The sequence below is a fragment of the Oncorhynchus kisutch genome, linkage group LG3 (assembly GCF_002021735.2).
Source record: "Oncorhynchus kisutch isolate 150728-3 linkage group LG3, Okis_V2, whole genome shotgun sequence".
Lineage (NCBI taxonomy): Eukaryota > Metazoa > Chordata > Actinopteri > Salmoniformes > Salmonidae > Oncorhynchus > Oncorhynchus kisutch.
Window position 1 is genome coordinate 50,333,621 of NC_034176.2, and position 17,040 is coordinate 50,350,660.

At 42.1% G+C, this 17,040-nt stretch overlaps 1 protein-coding gene across 2 annotated transcripts in view; it reads right to left on the reverse strand.

Annotated features, from left to right (window-relative positions):
• The window catches only part of osmr (oncostatin M receptor), a 30,261-nt gene that overhangs the window by 12,256 nt on the left and 965 nt on the right, over positions 1–17,040 (reverse strand). For both annotated transcript variants that reach the window (XM_031807950.1, XM_031807946.1), the window contains exons 3-10: positions 15,498–15,654; positions 14,626–14,919; positions 5,058–5,187; positions 4,750–4,898; positions 4,367–4,545; positions 4,046–4,193; positions 3,873–3,955; positions 3,514–3,727 (exon numbers count right to left, since the gene is read on the reverse strand). In XM_031807950.1, the coding sequence (XP_031663810.1) occupies positions 3,514–3,727; positions 3,873–3,955; positions 4,046–4,193; positions 4,367–4,545; positions 4,750–4,898; positions 5,058–5,187; positions 14,626–14,919; positions 15,498–15,654 (1,354 nt within the window). The remainder of the gene's footprint in view (positions 1–3,513; positions 3,728–3,872; positions 3,956–4,045; positions 4,194–4,366; positions 4,546–4,749; positions 4,899–5,057; positions 5,188–14,625; positions 14,920–15,497; positions 15,655–17,040) is intronic.

Sequence of the window (17,040 nt, forward strand, 5' to 3'; positions counted from 1 at the left end):
GAAAGAATGCCAAGAGTGTGCAAAGCTGTCATCATGACTGGTACTATTTGTCAAATGAGAGTGTTATGACCATATTTTGACAAGTTATGTCAGCTGTTTATGACATGGCTATGACCGTGCATTACGTGTTATGACGCTGGGTGTCATGTAAAGTGTTACCAAAGAAAGTCAATACCAGATGTGGCCAACCTATCTCCCTGATCTACTTGATGAGCATACTTCTATTTCAGCCCAGAAATAGCACACTTGATAATCAACCCTTTTAGGTTTGATAAACTGAATCAGGTGTGTTAGTGCGGAGCTGGAACCCAAGCTTGCACACCCAGCAGGGTTGGCCTGCTCCAGACTTTAGAACTGTATTTTCGTTTACACAATTTGCTAACATAGGTACACATGTAACCCTTGGTATACAAGGATGTCCCTTTATTCTCTTGGGACATTCATTGGGACCTCCTCACCTGCAGACAGGGTGAAGAGTGCTTTGTATCTGAGGTGCTTTGTATCTGAGGACAGAAAACATCATAAAGAAACAGACTGCATTATACTCAAATGATACAGTACTGAATGTTTCTATATCTCTCGTCCTTATAGTTTCTCACTAGGGACTGGAAGTGGATAATTTTTTCATAACGTCCTCCCACAAAGGTACCCTCCCCTATCCAGAGTAGCCTACTCTCCCTTCTTTGACAGCTGGAACTGCTAGCTATTCCTTTCACCCTATCCAGTGGCTGTTAGCTAGCTAGCTACCAAGCTACAAATGCATTTCCCGCTTGTGTTTTTAACTTCTTGGATATAGGGGGCGCTCTTTTAATTTATGGATAAAAAAACGTTCCCATTTTAAACAAGATATTTTGTCACGAAAAGATGCTCGACTATGCATATAATTGACAGCTTTGGAAAGAAAACACTCTGACTCCAAAACTGCAAAGATATTATCTGTGAGCAACATTTTTGAGGCGATGTTTTCCATTGTCTCCTTATATGGCTGTGAATGCGCCCTGAACGAGCCTACACGTTCTGCCGTTTCCCCAAGGTGTCTGCAGCATTGTGACGTGTTTGTAGGCATATCATTGGAAGATTGGCCATAAGAGACTACATTTACCAGGTGTCCGCCCGGTGTCCTTTGTCGAAATTGGTGCGTAAATCTTCAGCTGCACGCATTCAGCCATGTGATTCAGAGGAGAGAGGAGACTTCCACGAACGATATATCATCGAAGAGATATGTGAAAAACACCTTGAGGATTGATTCTAAACAAAGTTTACCATGTTTCAGTCGGTATTATGGAGTTAATTTGGAAAAAAGTTTGGCGTTTTGATGACTGAATTTTCTTTTTTTTTTTGGTAGCCAAACGTGACAAACAAAACGGAGCGATTTCTCCTACACAAAGAATCTTTCAGGAAAAACTGAACATTTGCTATCTAACTGAGAGTCTCTTCATTGAAAACATCCGAAGTTCTTCAAAGGTAAATGATTTTATTTGAATGCTTTTCTTGTTTTTGTGAAAATGTTGCCCGCTGAATGCTAATGCTAAATGCTACGCTAGCTATCAATACTGTTACACAAATGCTTGTTTTGCTATGGTTGAAAAGCATATTTTGAAAATCTGAGATGACAGTGTTGTTAACAAAAGGCTAAGCTTGAGAGCTAATATATTTATTTCATTTCATTTGCGATTTTCATGAATAGTTAACGTTGCGTTATGGTAATGAGCTTGAGGCTGTATTCACGATCCCGGATCCGGGATGGCTAGAATCAAGAGGTTTTAAGTTACAATGATAAGCTCATTGTTAGATGGTGATATTTAATTCACTTAGCTAGCTATGCCGCATGTAAAGCTAACAGCTCATTTGGGTTAGCCTGCACATTAAAACCTGTTAAGGCTAGGGCAGAATACTGCCCCCGTTGGAGAAATGCGTGCCCATAGTAAACTGACAAAAAATCTGTAAAAAATTGCTAATATATGCATATAATAAATATTATTGAATAGAAAACACTCTAAAGCTTCTAAAACCGTTTAAATTATGTCTCTATGTAAAGCAGAACTCACAGGGCATCCATTCTTCCAAACTCTTTCTGTCATCAGAAAAGTTGGCCCAACTTTGACGTCATCGCCCCCACCCTTCCCAACCAGCTACGGATCTGGAAACAGTTTCTATCTCTTCAGCGCGATGTCCTCTTTCAATGGGGCGCGTCCTTGTGAAGATTGCGCGCTCCCTCACCCTTTGGCGGGGCGAAACCCTCCGGTCACGCAATAATACGTACGCGCCTCTGTAATTTCTCTCTCTTTGTTCCAAGATCCACCAAACGACGTAGGCTTCTCCTTTCGAGCTTATATCTTTTATATATGATTAAAACATGTTTTACCTCGAATTTGAACTTAGTTTGACCAGTTTAGTCGACATATAATATGTAATTTTGAAGTTTCGATGCGCAACCCATAGATTTTTGAGTGCTTTTCAGCCGAAATTAGTCTCGTTTGATAACACAAAGACACACATTTGAAAGGCAAACGCTGGTTTTTGTAAGTATGACTTCTTCCACGACTTCTGATCGAACAACGGCTAAGGTAAGGGAAGATTTATGTGGTTATTATGTGTTTCTGTGGACTCCGAAATAGCGAAGCCATATTGCTAATCTATGAGCGCCGTCTCATATTATTGACAAGTGAACGAATTCTGTAACGTTAAAAATAAATGTAACACAGCTGTTTTATTAAGAAGAAGTGTATCTTTCTAAGTATATGTAGAACATGTATATTTAGTCAACGTTTATGATGTGTATTTCTGTTATCTGGCAGAGTTATCATAATTTCTCCGGGCATTGTTGTAGCATTTTTTAGCCATGACCTTCTATGTAAACCGTGATTTATGGATATAATTAGCATATTATTGAAAAAAGCATAAATGTACTGTATAACATGTCCTATTCCTGTCATCTGATGAAGATTTTCAAAAGGTTAGTGAATTATTTTTCTTTTAATCCTGCTTTTGTGATTGCATCTATTGTTCTACAAAATGGCTATGTAAATTAGCCTATCTTTGGTGGTGGTTTGACATAAATATGTGCTATGTTTTCGCCGTAAAACATTTTAGAAATCTGACTTGGTGGCTAGATGAACAAGGTGTTTATCTTTCATTTGAGCTATTGGACTTGTTAATGTGTGGTGGTTAAATATTTCTAAGAATATTTTTGCGTTCTGTGTGCTACTGTGTCAGTTGAGCAGTGGGGGAGGGTACCCCTAGCGGGACGTGTGGGGCCAACGGTTCCTGTAGCTATCTTATAATACATAGTTAAAAAAATATATACATATATTTACTTACTTGAATAGAGAGATTAAATAAAAAGCAATCTTCCAGAAATTTCCGGTGGTAGCAAAACGCAGCCATTCTGTAGACGATTGGAGGACTTCCATCATATTGACTCTGCTCATCCAACAAGGCGCCTGGTGTGTTTGCTAGTTGATTTGTGACGCAAGTGCGAGCCCTCTATTCCCACAGGTGTTGATAACTGACCTATTCTCTCCACCGGAGGTATGGTGATGTGGCCTGGGGGGGAGGAGCCAGGCTGAATAACAGCCTGGATGATCATGTCACATTGCCCTGGGCCAATGGAGATCTCAGTCTGTGTCTGCTCTCTGTCCTTCCACAGGATCCACTGGCACCCCTCCTGCCTCCAGCGTACCTTGTAGCCCTGGATTTTAACACTAGATGCCGAGCCACTTAATTGCTGAGGAGAAAGAGAGAGATGTTCATGTGCTGAGATTTGATCAGCACAATGTAAGACCGCGTTCAACACTCAATAAACCAATAATCTGAACTGTCTTTCTCTCCTTGTCTCCTCTCCTTCATCTCATCCAGCAGTAAGGCCTCACCGGGGTCCAGAGCAGAGTGACGTTGCGCTGACCATGGGACAGCAATCTGACCCTCCTCCACACATCCAGCCTCACCAGGGGGTCTGCACAAAGAAGCAGGAAGTGGGTTCATCAACCCATCAATAAACCTTCAAAAATAAATAACTTCACCACTCCACTATGATAGGACTCACAGGTAGTGAAGTGCGTGGGTTGTGTCCACTCTCCCTCTAGGTTCCCTCTCACAGCACAGCGCACCCTGGTGGCATAACGGGTGTTGGGCGAGAGCTGCTCCAGGCTGACATCACAACGTTCGTCCGAGCCTCCATTGCACACCTGATGCTAACACAGCCACAATACAGAATGTCACTGGGTTTATATCAGACCTATGTGGAACATTCATTAACGCAAACTGCAGCAAAACATTTTGCAATGGAAAACAGTTGAGCTGATGAGCTAGTGTGAGCTATATTGATAATTACATTTTGTCACCTGTCAATGATTGTTTTTCTCACCATGGATGTGCTCTGTAGGTCTGCTGCTTCAGCCAGGTGTGTCGGTCTCCTAGGCTCTACTGGGTCTGCTGTGACCTGGCAGAAGAGCTCCACCCCAGACAGGTTTCCCCTCACAACCCAGGACACGTTGGCTTCAGTCACCCCTGGACTCACTTTCACTCCCTCTGGGACTGGGAACACTTCACACACACAGCATGCAAATACAATAGATCTAGATACCACTGATGATCAAAACATTGTGACACTAAAGGTGGTATAGGAGCAAATGGAGACTTTTTTCCAATGTTGTGGGTGCACACCAACATTACTCATGGAATGTTAGCCATAAACAGTGTTGTAATATAAGAGCTGTATGACATTTATCTCAGTATTTCCTGACTCACCTCTGTCAGTGATGTTGAAGCTGTAGCTTTGTTTCTCCTCTCCTAGCTGGTTTTTGACTACCACTGAGACATGATACCACTCTAAGCCTGGGACAGCCTGGAACCTGCAGGACCACTCACCACACTTGATAGGATCCTCAACAGTGTTCCTGCACAAACACAGTGGAGAGAGAGGTAAGAGATGTGTCTGACACAGTATGATCATTATGCCTCCACGTGCTAATAATCTGTTGAGAGAGAGAACACCAGAGGAAGCTGGTGGGTGGAGCTATACACATTTGTGTGTGCGTGTGTGTGCGTGGACTCACTTTATGTGAAGGGTGTGTGTGCGTTTGTAGGGTTCATACAGGTTAGCAGGTCTACCAGGGTTCCAGGTGCAGATAATAGTTCTCAGGTCCTCAGTCCCGCAGCTCAGATTCTCCGGCCTCTGGGGAGAAACTAGATCAAACATAAAGTAGTGGTGAGGTGAACTAGAAAAGGTACATTTTTTGAAGAAAATGTATGTTCTTGCTTAATTAAGTTGTCTTAAAGGCCCAGTGCAGTCAAAAACATGATTTCCTGTGTATGTATATATGTATCCAAACTATGAAGTTAAAATAATACTGTGAAATTGTGCAAATTATAATAATGCCCTTTTAGTGTAAGAGCTGTTTGGAAAGACCGCCTGCATTGGCGTATGTGGAATTAGAATGGAGCAACTGACTTAACACAGTCATAAAACGTATTTACTTGACTAGGTCATTCCTACAATCCAGTGCCTTTTCTGTCCCCAGGAAATATCACCTCTTATTTAGTGTAAATGTGGATTCCAAAGGCCTTTAAATATAAAGTTAGGTGTCGTTCAGCATAAAACAAAAAGCTATGGATCTCAAATAGAATTTGATGCATTTTGTTTTTAGTGGACGAAGGCGTTTTTGCCACGTCCCCTCTATTCATCAACTTCTAAATTATGAGAAATAAGCCATTCAAAATATAATATTCAAAATCTTTCTTAATTTTTAATAATCCTACTTAAAATCTCTCTTATTATCCTTTTTTCATGATTATTGCATTTATTATTATTATTATATTTAAGATTTTCTGTGTGTCTTTGATTTCACTTTCCACCCTGTTAGTTTGTAGTAAATCCTTTAATTAAAAAAATAGCCCCCCTTGAATGTTTTGGTACATCTACCGGAAACCTCTTCTTTGTTTACACCTATTCAGCATTGTTAACACCCTCTTAAGACTTAGCCCCACCCATCTCTTTAAGGATTCATGTCAGGCTAAACAGAGTGACTAAACAGAGTGACTAAGGTAGTTTAGTAAACAAGCAAAGCTTTCAAGACTAAAAGTGCTTTAAGGTAAAAATATACTTTATCTAGTCCTTGGCCTATATCCTAATCTGATTTTGAAAGTGTCCAGATAAAAATATGATATAAATATTTTATAATTATTAGATGATGCTTACCTAGACATTGATTGGTCATGTGAAAGAAATGCTATAACCACCCCCCAGCCACATCTAGCTAAATGGATAGGTCACTATATTGTTTAGACATGTACACATGTCCATGAATACAATAGATGGCCGTAATCACCCCCAGACACAACTGGCTAACTTGATGGGATGTCTTTTGTTTAGACATGTAGCTAGCTAGCTAGCTCTCTTAACACTTCTTAGGGCTGAAATCCCGTTAACGGGATCGATATGACAACAGACAGTGAAAGTGCAGTGCACCAAATTCAAAACATCAAAAGTCTCATAATAAAAATTCCTCAAACATACATGTATTTTATACCATTTTAAAGGTTATCTTGTTGTTAATCCCACCACAGTGTCCGATTCAAATATGCTTTACAGCAAAAGCACCACAAACGATTATGTTAGGTCACCACCAAACGACAATAAACACAGCCATTTTTTCCAGCCAAAGATGGCAGTCACAAAAAGCACAAATAGAGATAAAATTAATCACTAACCTTTGATGATCACCAGATGACACTCATAGGACTTCATGTTACACAATACATGTTTTGTTTGATAAAGTTCATATTTATTATCAAAATATGAGTTTACATTGGCGCGTTACATTCACTAGTTCCAAAAACCTCCAGTGATTTTGTATAGTCACATCATTCAACAGAAATACTGTTATACACATGGAATTATAGATATACCTATCCTTGATGCAAACTTTACGGAATAAGCAAACCATGCAATAATCTGAGACGGCGCTCAGAAAAAGAGTTACAATAGCCGCCATGTTGGCGTCAACATAAACAAGAAATTACATGATAAATATTCCCTTACCTTTGATGCTCTTCATCAGAAATCACTCCAGGAATCCCAGGTCCACAATAAATAAATGTTTGTTTTGTTCGATAATGTCCGTTATTTATGTCCAAATACCTCCTTTTGTTAGCGCGTTTGGTATACATATCCAAACGCTCATTCTGGTCAGCGTTACGTCGGACAAAAACTTCAAAAAGTTATATTACAGGTCGAAGAAACATTTCAAACTAAGTACAGAATCAATCATTAGGATGTTTTTAACATATAGCTTCAATAAACCTCCAACTGGAGTATTCCTTTGTGTCTTGATGAGCAATGGAACGCAAGTGGATACCATGAGGAATGCGCGTGATCAGAAAATGGCTGACTGCCAGTCACCTGATAGATTCTGCTCTCATTCAGTCCCACATCCCAGTAGAAGTCTCATTCAAATTTCTATAGACGGTTGACATCTAGTGGAAGCCCTAGGAAGTGCAACATCATTAATATCTCAAGGGGATTTCAATGGGAACTGTGGTGAATACATACCAAGCTCAGATTTCTCACTTCCTGTTTTGATTTCTCCTCAGGATTTTGCCTGCCATATGAGTTATGTTATACTCACAGACATCATTCAAACAGTTTTAGAAACATTAGAGTGTTTTCTCTCTAATACTAATAATGATATGCATATATTAGCAACTGAGACTGAGGAGCAGGCCATTTACTTTGGGAAACTTATTCATCCAAGCTACTCAATACTGCCCCCCAGCCATAATGAACCAAAATCCCAACCCATAGCTACAGTACAAACGGATTGTCATAGCTAGCCACCATGCATGAAATGCTGGAGTATGATTTTGCATGTAGCTAAAGCTAACCAATGAGGTTCAGTTTTAGCAAGCTAGCTAACATTAGGCTATAACAAGCAATGTCATACTCTGAACTCTTTCACCCGTCCTTGTGATCGTCTCCACCCCCTCCAGGCGTCGCTTATTTTCCCTGGTGTATTTATCCCTGTGTTTCCTATCTCTCTGTGCCAGTTCGTCTTGTATGTCTTTCAAGTCAACCAGCGCGTTTTCCCGTACTCCTGCTTCTATTCTCTTTTTGCTAGTCCTCCCGGTTTTGACCCTTGCCTGTTTTCTGGACTCCGTGCCCGCCTGCCTGACCATTCTGCCTGCCCTGACCTCGAGCCTGCCTGCCACTCTGTACCTCCTGGACTCTGAACGGGTTTTGACCTTTTGCCTGTCAACGACCATTCTCTTGCCTACCCCTTTTGGATTGATTCATAAATATCAAAGACTCAGACCACCTGCCTCCCATGTCTGCATCTGGGTCTCGCCTTGTGCCCTTATAAGCAATGCAAATAGATTTCTGAGAATCAAATAATATTACTACACAAATTATACTTGTAACGTTAGCTTGCGAGCCAGCAAGCTAATGTTCACTAGCTAGCTAACAGTACTCTTTGTATTTGTATTTATTATGGATCCCCCATTAGCTGCTGGCAAATTAGGAGCTACTCTTTTTGGGGTCAAGCTAAAACACTACAATACATTCACAACAGATTTCACAACACATTAAGTGTGGGCCCTCAGGCCTCTACTCTACTACCACATATCTACAACACTAAATTCATGTGTCCGTGTGTGTATAGTGCATACTGCATGTTATTGTGTGTTTGTATGCATGTGTCTGTGCCTATGTTTATGTTGCTTCACAGACCCCTCTGTTCAATAAGGTGTGTTTTGATCTGTATTTTAAATGACATTTTATTGCTTGCATGAGTTACTTGATGTGGAATAGAGTTCTGACTATGTAGTACAGTGCATCTCCCATAGTATGTTCTGGACTTGAGGACTGTGAAGAGACTCTGGTGGCATGATTTGTGGGATATGCATGGGTGTCTGAGCTGTGTGCCAGTAGTTCAAACAGACAGCTCGGCGCATTCAACATGTCAATGCCTCCCACAAATACAAGTAGTGATGAAGTCAATATCTCCTCCACTTTGAGCCTGGAGAGATTGACTTGTTAACTCTCTGTGTTCATCCAAGGGCCAGCCGTGTTGCCCTGTTCTGAGCCAATTGCAATTTGCCTAACTCCCTCTTTGTGGCACCTGATCACAGGACTGAACAGTGGTCCAGGTGCGACAAAACTAGGGCGTGTAGGACCTGCCTTGTTGATAGTGCTGTTAAGGCAGAGCAGGGATTTATTATGGACATCTCACTATCTTAGCTACTGTTGTATATTTTTTTTTTGTGTCCATGACAGTTGACAATCCAGGGTTACTCCAAGCAGTTTAGTCACCTCAACTTGCTTAAAGATTTAGTTGAGGTTTAGGGTTTAGTGAATGATTTGTCCCAAATACAATGCTTTTAGTTTTTGAAATATTTAGGACTAACTTATTTCCAAGATGGAGTAGCAGTGCAGACGTGGTTTGTTGTCCTCTCATTTACTTTTCTTATTTTTCGTCTTTTTTGTATATATTTCAATTTATTTTTCAATCTCTTTTCCATTTTTAAATTAAATATACCTTCCGGTAACCTGCCTCACTCAATGTGACACGGATCCGCTATTTTTTAAAGACCTTATAGCCAGAACCTCAATCAGAAGCTAGCCATCAGAGGCTAACCAGCTAATTAGCTACTAGCTATTTACTCATTGTTAGCCATTGCTAGCGTCCTTTACCTTCTGCACTGGCACCAGCCGTTTTTTTTAGCCTGGATAATACCTGCCAGCCTCGGACAGTTTGTCTCCAATACAACGCCGAATTCCTGCCGTAAACCCTGGACCATTACTCCTGATCATCACAGCTAGCTAGCTGCCACCGAGTGACCCAGCCCCGAAGCTAGCCCTCAGCCATGCCCACCACCCAGCCTGCTCTGTGATCACCCGGCTACTCAGCCGTTGCCTCCCGGACTCTACCCCCAACACGGCTAGAATCTCTGGACATTTGCATCGGACCATCGCTGCTAGCTAGCTGCTACCGAGTGGCTAACACCCCAGCAGTCCTATAATCTATGATAGATGCCCTCAATCTCACACAAATTATCAAGGAACCCACCAGGTACAACCCTAAATTCATAAACATGGGCACCTTCATAGATATCATCCTGACCAACTTGCCCTCCAAATACACCTCTGCTGTTTTCAACCAGGATCTCAGCGATTACTGCCTCATTTTCTACATCCGCTATTGGTCCGCGGTCAAATGACCACCCCTCATCACTGTCAAATGCTCCCCAAAACACTTCTGCGAGCAGGCCTTTCTAATCGACCTGGCCCTGGTATCCTGGAAGGATATTGACCTCATCCTGTCAGTAGACTATGCCTGGTCGTTCTTTAAAAGTAATTTCCTCACCATCTTAAATAAGCATGCCCCTTTCAAAAAATGTATAACTAAGAACAGATATAGCCCTTGGTTCACTCCAGACCTGACTGCCATTGACCAGCACAAAAACATCCTGTGGCGAACAGATATAGCCCTTGGTTCACTCCAGACCTGACTGCCAGTGACCAGCACAGAAACATCCTGTGGCGGACTGCGATAGCATCGGATAGTCCCCGTGATATGCAACTGTTCATGGAAGTCAGGAACCAATACACGCAGTCAGTCAGGAAAGAAAAGGCTAGCGTTTTCAAACAGAAATTTGCATCCTCTAGCTCTAAGTCCAAAAAGTTTTGGAACACTGTAAAGTCCATGGAGAACAAGAGTACCTCCTTCCAGCTGCCCACTGTACTGAGGCTAGGTAACATGATCACCACTGATAAATCCATGATAATCAAACATTTCAATAAGCATTTCTCTACGGCTGGCCATGCTTTCCACCTGGCTACCCCTACCCCTCTACAGCTCCGCACCCCCTGCAGCAACTTGTCTGAGCCTCCCCAGCTTCTCCTTCACCCAAAACCAGATAGCAGATGTTCTGAAAGACCTGCAAAACTTGGACCTGTACAAATCAGCAGGGCAAGAAAATCTGGACCCTCTCTGTCTAAAATTATCCCCGCCATTGTTGCAATCCCTATTACCAGTCTGTTCAACCTCTCTTTCGTATCGTCTGAGATCTCTAAAGTATGGAAAGCTGCCGCGGTAATCCCCCTCTTCAAAGGGGGTGACACTCTAGGCCCAAACTGTTATAGATCTATATCCATCCTGCTCTGCCTTTCTAAAGTCTTCGAAAGCCAAGTTAATAAACAGATCACTGACCATTTCGAATCCCACCGTACCTTTTCCACTGTGCAATCCGGTTTCCGAGCTGGTCACAGGTGCACCTCAGCCACGCTGAAGGTACTAAACGATATCATAACCGCCATCAATAAAAGACAGTACTGTGCAGCCGTCTTCATCGACCTGGCCAAGGCTTTCGACTCTGTCAATCAAAGTATTCGTATCGGCAGACTGAATAGCCTTGTTTTCTCAAATGACTGCCTCGCCTGGTTCACCAACTACTTCACAGACAGAGTTCTGTGTGTCAAATCGGAGGGCCTGTTGTCCGGACCTCTGGCAGACTCTATGGGGGTACCACAGGGTTCAATTCTCAGGCTGAATCTTTTCTTTTTATATATCAATGATGTCGCTCTTGCTGCGGGTGATTCCCTGATCCACCTCTACGCAGACGACACCATTCTGTATACATCTGGCCCTTCTTTGGACACTGTGTTAACAAACCTCCAAACAAGCTTTAATGCCATACAACACTTCTTCCGTGGCCTGCAACTGCTCTTATACAATAGTAAAACCAAATGCATGCTTTTCAACCGTTCAATGCCTGCACCCGCCCGCCCGACTAGCATCACTACTCTGCACGGTTTTGACCTAGAATATGTGGACAACTACAAATACCTAGGTGTCTGGCTAGACTGTACACTCTCCTTCCAGATTTATATTAAACATTTCCAATCCAAAATCAAATCTAGAGTCTTTCTATTTCGCAACACGCCTCCTTCACTCACACCGCCTACCTTATCCTAGTAAAACTGACTATCCTACCGATCCTCAACTTCTGTGATGTCATCTATAAAATAGCTTCCGATACCTTACTCAGCAAACTGGATGCAGTCTATCAGAGTGCAATCCGTTTTGTTACCAAAGCCCCTTATACCACCCACCACTGCGACCTGTATGCTATAGTCGGCTGGCCATCGTTACATATTTGTCACCAGACCCACTGGCTCCAGGTCATCTATAAGTCTACGCTAGGTAAAGCTCTGCCTTATCTCAGCTCACGGGTCCCGATAACAACACCCACCCGTAGCACGCACTCCAGCAGGTATACAATGGGGAGAAGTGTCTGATACACTGCCGATTTTGCAGGTTATCCTACTTACAAAGCATGTAGAGGTCTGTATTTTTTATCATAGGTACACTTCAACTGTGAGAGACGGAATCTAAAATAAAAATCCAGAAAATCACATTGTATGATTTTTAATTTATTGCAGGACATGGGTCAGATCATCAAAAGGTTCTACAAGCTGCACCATCGAGAGCATCCTGACCAGTTGCATCACCGCCTGGTATGGCATCTGGCCATAAGGCGCTACAGAGGGTAGTGCGTATGGCCCAGTACATCACTGGGGCCAGGCTTCGTGCCATCCAGGACCTATGCAATAGGCGGTGTCCGAGGAAAGCCCATACAATTGTCAGACTCCAGTAACCCAATTTATTTTCTCTGCTACCGCACGACAAGAGGTACCGGAGCACAACGTCTAGGACCAAAAGGCTCCACAACAGCTTCTACCCCCAAGACATAAGACTGCTGAACAAATAAATCACCACCGGACAATTTACATTGACCCCCTTCCTTTTGTACACTGCTGCTACTCACTGTTTATTATCGCTGTATATTATCTATGCATAGTCACTTCACCCCCAACTACATGTAAATCAAATCCAAATCAAATCAAATTTATTTGTCACATACACATGGTTAGCAGATCGTAATGCTAGTGTAGCGAAATGATTGTGCTTCTAGTTCCAACAATGCAGTAATAACCAACGAATTACCACAACTAACCTGTACCCCCGCACACTGACTCGGTACCGGTGTCCCCTGTATATGGCCTCGTTACAGTTTTTCTTATTGTGTTACTTTTTATTATTATTTTTATTTTAGTCTACGAGGTAAATATTTTCTTAACTCTTCTTGAACTGCACTGTTTGGTTAAGGGCTTGTAAGCATTTCTCATTAAAGTCTACACTTCTGGTATTAGGAGCATGTGACAAATAAAGTTTGATTCGGTGTAGTAACCAAAAAAGTGTTAAATCTAAATATATTTTATATGACATTTTTCAAAGTGGCCAACCTTTTCTTGATGACAGCATTGCACACTCTTGGAATTCTGGAATGCATTTCAATTAACAGGTATGCCTTGTTAAAAGTTAATTTGTGGAATTTCTTTCATTCATAATGCATTTGAGTCAATCAGTTCTGTTTTGACATGGTAGGGGTGGTATTTAGTAAAAAAAATGGTAAAAGACAAAGCCCATATTATGTCAAGAACAGCTCAAATAAGCAAAGATAAATGACAGTCCATCATTACTTTAAGACATGAAGGTCAGTCCATCTGGAAAATTTGAAGTCACAAAACCATCAAGCGCTATGATGAAACTGGCTCTCATGAGGACCACCACAGGAATGGAAGATCCAGCATTAACTCTGCTTCAGAAGACAAGTTACCAGCCTCAGAAATAAATGCTTCACAGAGTTCAAGTAACAGACACATCTCAATATCAACTGTTCAGGGGAGACTGTGTGAATCAGGCCTTCATGGTAGAATTGCTGCAAAGAAACAGCTACAAAAGGACACCAATAATAAGAAGAGACTTGCTTGGGCCAAGAAACATTTGATTTGTTTAACACTTTTTTGGATACTACATGATTCCATGTGTTATTTCATAGTTTTAGTCCCACTAAGATCAAAGCAGATTGGAAGGTGTATCGCTGCAGAATGCTGTGGTAGCCATGCTGGTTAAGTGTGCCTTGAGTTCTAAATAAGTCACAGACAGTGTCACCAGCAAAGCATCCCATGATGTCAAACCAAGAGGCACTGAGTTTGAAGGTAGTCCTTGAAATACATCCACAGGTACACCTCCAATTGACTCAAATTATGTCAATTAGTCTATCTGAAGCTTCTAAAACCATGATGTCATTTTCAAAAATTTTCCAAGCTGTTTAAAGGCAGTCAACTTAGTGTATGTAAACTTCTGACCCACTGGAATTGTGATACCGTGAATTATAAGTGAAATAATCTGCCTGTAAACAGTTGTTGGAATTTTATTTTTTGTCAATCACTAAGTACATGTCCTAAACGACTTGCCAAAACTATAGTTTGTTAACAAGAAATTTGTGGAGTGGTTGAACAAAAAGTTTTAATGACTCCAACCTAAGTGTATGTAAACTTCCGACTTCAACTGTATATATATATATATATATATATATATATATAGTATTTATAATTTTTCCGTAAAAGTTAGGAGGTCCAAAAGGCACCACAATGACCCGACTAAGGTATGCCTAGGACAATGTGAAGTGCTTTAACGTTTGTTAAATCTGCTATAACATTGCTATGAAGGCCTTATGACAGAGGTCAAGATGGGAGAGAAAACACTCCTCCATACTAACAGCTGATGAAGTTGGAGCAGTAGTTGTTCCTCTTCTCTGTTGTATCCTCACACCAGGAGTACACCCCGGAGCCGGATGCTTGTGTGATGTTTAGGTTGTGGACAGCAATGGCTGTGACTCTGTGAGTGATGTTGATCAGGGGGTAGCTGGTGGTGGAGTTGAAGGTCATATTGGTGACGTGGATGCCTCTAGGAGGGACACAGCAGAACAAGATAGTGGAGCCCTCCTTTAACACCTGCTGGTAGGGAAACATCTTGGTCTTTTTCCAAACTCTGTCCACTGTGTCTTGGGCACCTGGTTGGGGAAGATGGAGATTATTAGGGGTCCAAGCCCCAGAGGGGCTAAAACCAATTGAGGCTACTCTTCCTAGAATGTTTATTCAAATGTAACAAATATTGATATGAATGATGTATGTACCCATGTGATTTTAAACATGACATAATCAAGTCTATATCTCATTACTCAAGGCTGCAGTGAGCAGGTCTGTGACCCTATCTGCTGTATGGTAGCTTGACCTTTCACCAATTAACATGATTTTATTTTTGTACTATTTCCAAGCATACCCAAAACAAACATTTGAAGTTACAATAGGAAACTTCAGTCCAATTCATTTGTGCAATAAGCCTGGGGATGAGGTTAAACTTTACTAGTTTAGCCTCTTTTACATAAATATGATAAAATGAATCAAGTAAAAATCCCCAGCCTCTAGCAAGAGTCTTGATTGAGCAACTTTGATGAGATGATAGTTACAAAGAGAAGAGGAAAAGGAAGAGGTCTCTTTCTTAAAAATGGCAACACACACAGATCTGATAACATGACAAGTGTTAGAAGCATAGCCTTTTCTAACAGACATGAACAACTACATTTCTCACCATAATTTGTCTTCCATTGACTCCAGTCACTTGGGTCTGCATGGCTGCAGAAATGTCGTATTCTGATTGAATGATCAGCACATTGTAAAGGCAGAGTTGACACCCAGGTCCATGTTAACGTGGAGTCACTACCGAAAGGACAGCTACTCACTTTACTCTATATTATGGAAATCAGAAATTAAACACATCATGAAAACACAGAACAGTCAAATCTGACTGGTAGTACTGATTTTAACTGTCTTGTCATGTTTATTGTCCTACTGTCATGTCTTTGTTTATTGTCCTGCTGTCAAGTCCTTTCCTGTGTACATACAGTGGATTCGGAAAATAATCAGACCCCTTCCCTTTTTCCACATTTCGTTACGTTACAGCCTTATTCTAAAATGGATAAAATTTTCCTCATCAGTCTACACACAATAAAACAGGTTTTTAGAAATGTTTGCAAATATTTACATAAGTATTCAGACTCTTTGCTATGAGACTCGAAATTGAGAACAGGTGCATCCTGTTTCCATTGATCATCCTTGAGATGTTTCAACAACTTGATTGGAGTCCACCTGTAGTAAATTCAATTGATTGGACATGATTTGGAAAGGCACACACCTGTCTATATAAGGTCCCACAGTTGACTGTGCATGTCAGAGCAAAAACCAAGCCATGAGCTCGAAGGAATTGTCAGTAGAGGACCGAGACAGCATTGTGTCGAGGCACAGATCTGGGGAAGTTACCAAAAAATGGGATTCCCGAGTGGCGCAGTGGTCTAAGGTCCTGCATCGCAGTGCTAGCTGTGCCACTAGAGATCCTGGTTCGAGTCCAGGCTCTGTCGCAGCCGGTGGCGACCAGGAGACCCATGGGGCAGCGCACAATTGGCCCAGCATCGTCCAGGTTAGGGGATGGTTTGGCCGGCAGGGATGTCCTTGTCCCATCTCGCTCTCGGGACTTCTGTGGCGGGCCGGGCGCATGCACGTTGACACGGTCAGACACGACAGGTGTCTGGTGTTTCCTCCGACACATTGGTGTAGCTGGCTTCCGGGTTAATTGGGCATTGTGTCAAGAAGCAGTGCGGCTTGGTTGAGTTGTGTTTTGGAGGATGCATGGCTCGCGACCTTCGCCTCTCCCGAGTCCATACGGGAGTTGCAGCGATGAGACAAGACTGTAACTACCAATTGTTTGCCAAAAGGCACCCAAGCGTCACGGTGAAGCATGGTGCTGGCAGCATCATGCTGTCAGGAGGTTTTTCAGCGGCAGGGACTGGGAGACTAGTCAGGATCGAAGAGAAAGATGAACGGAGAAAAGTACAGAGAGATCCTTGATGAAAACCTGCTCCAGAGCGCTCAGGACCTCAGACTGGGGCGAAGATTCACCTTCCAATAGGACAACGACCCTAAGCACACAGCAAAAGGCAACGCAAGAGTGAATTCGGGACAAGTTTCTGAATGTCCTTGAGTGACCCAGCCAGAGCCCAGACTTGAACCCGATCTAACATCTCTGGAGAGACTTGTAAATAGCTGTGCAGTGACGCTCCCCATCTAACCTGACAGAG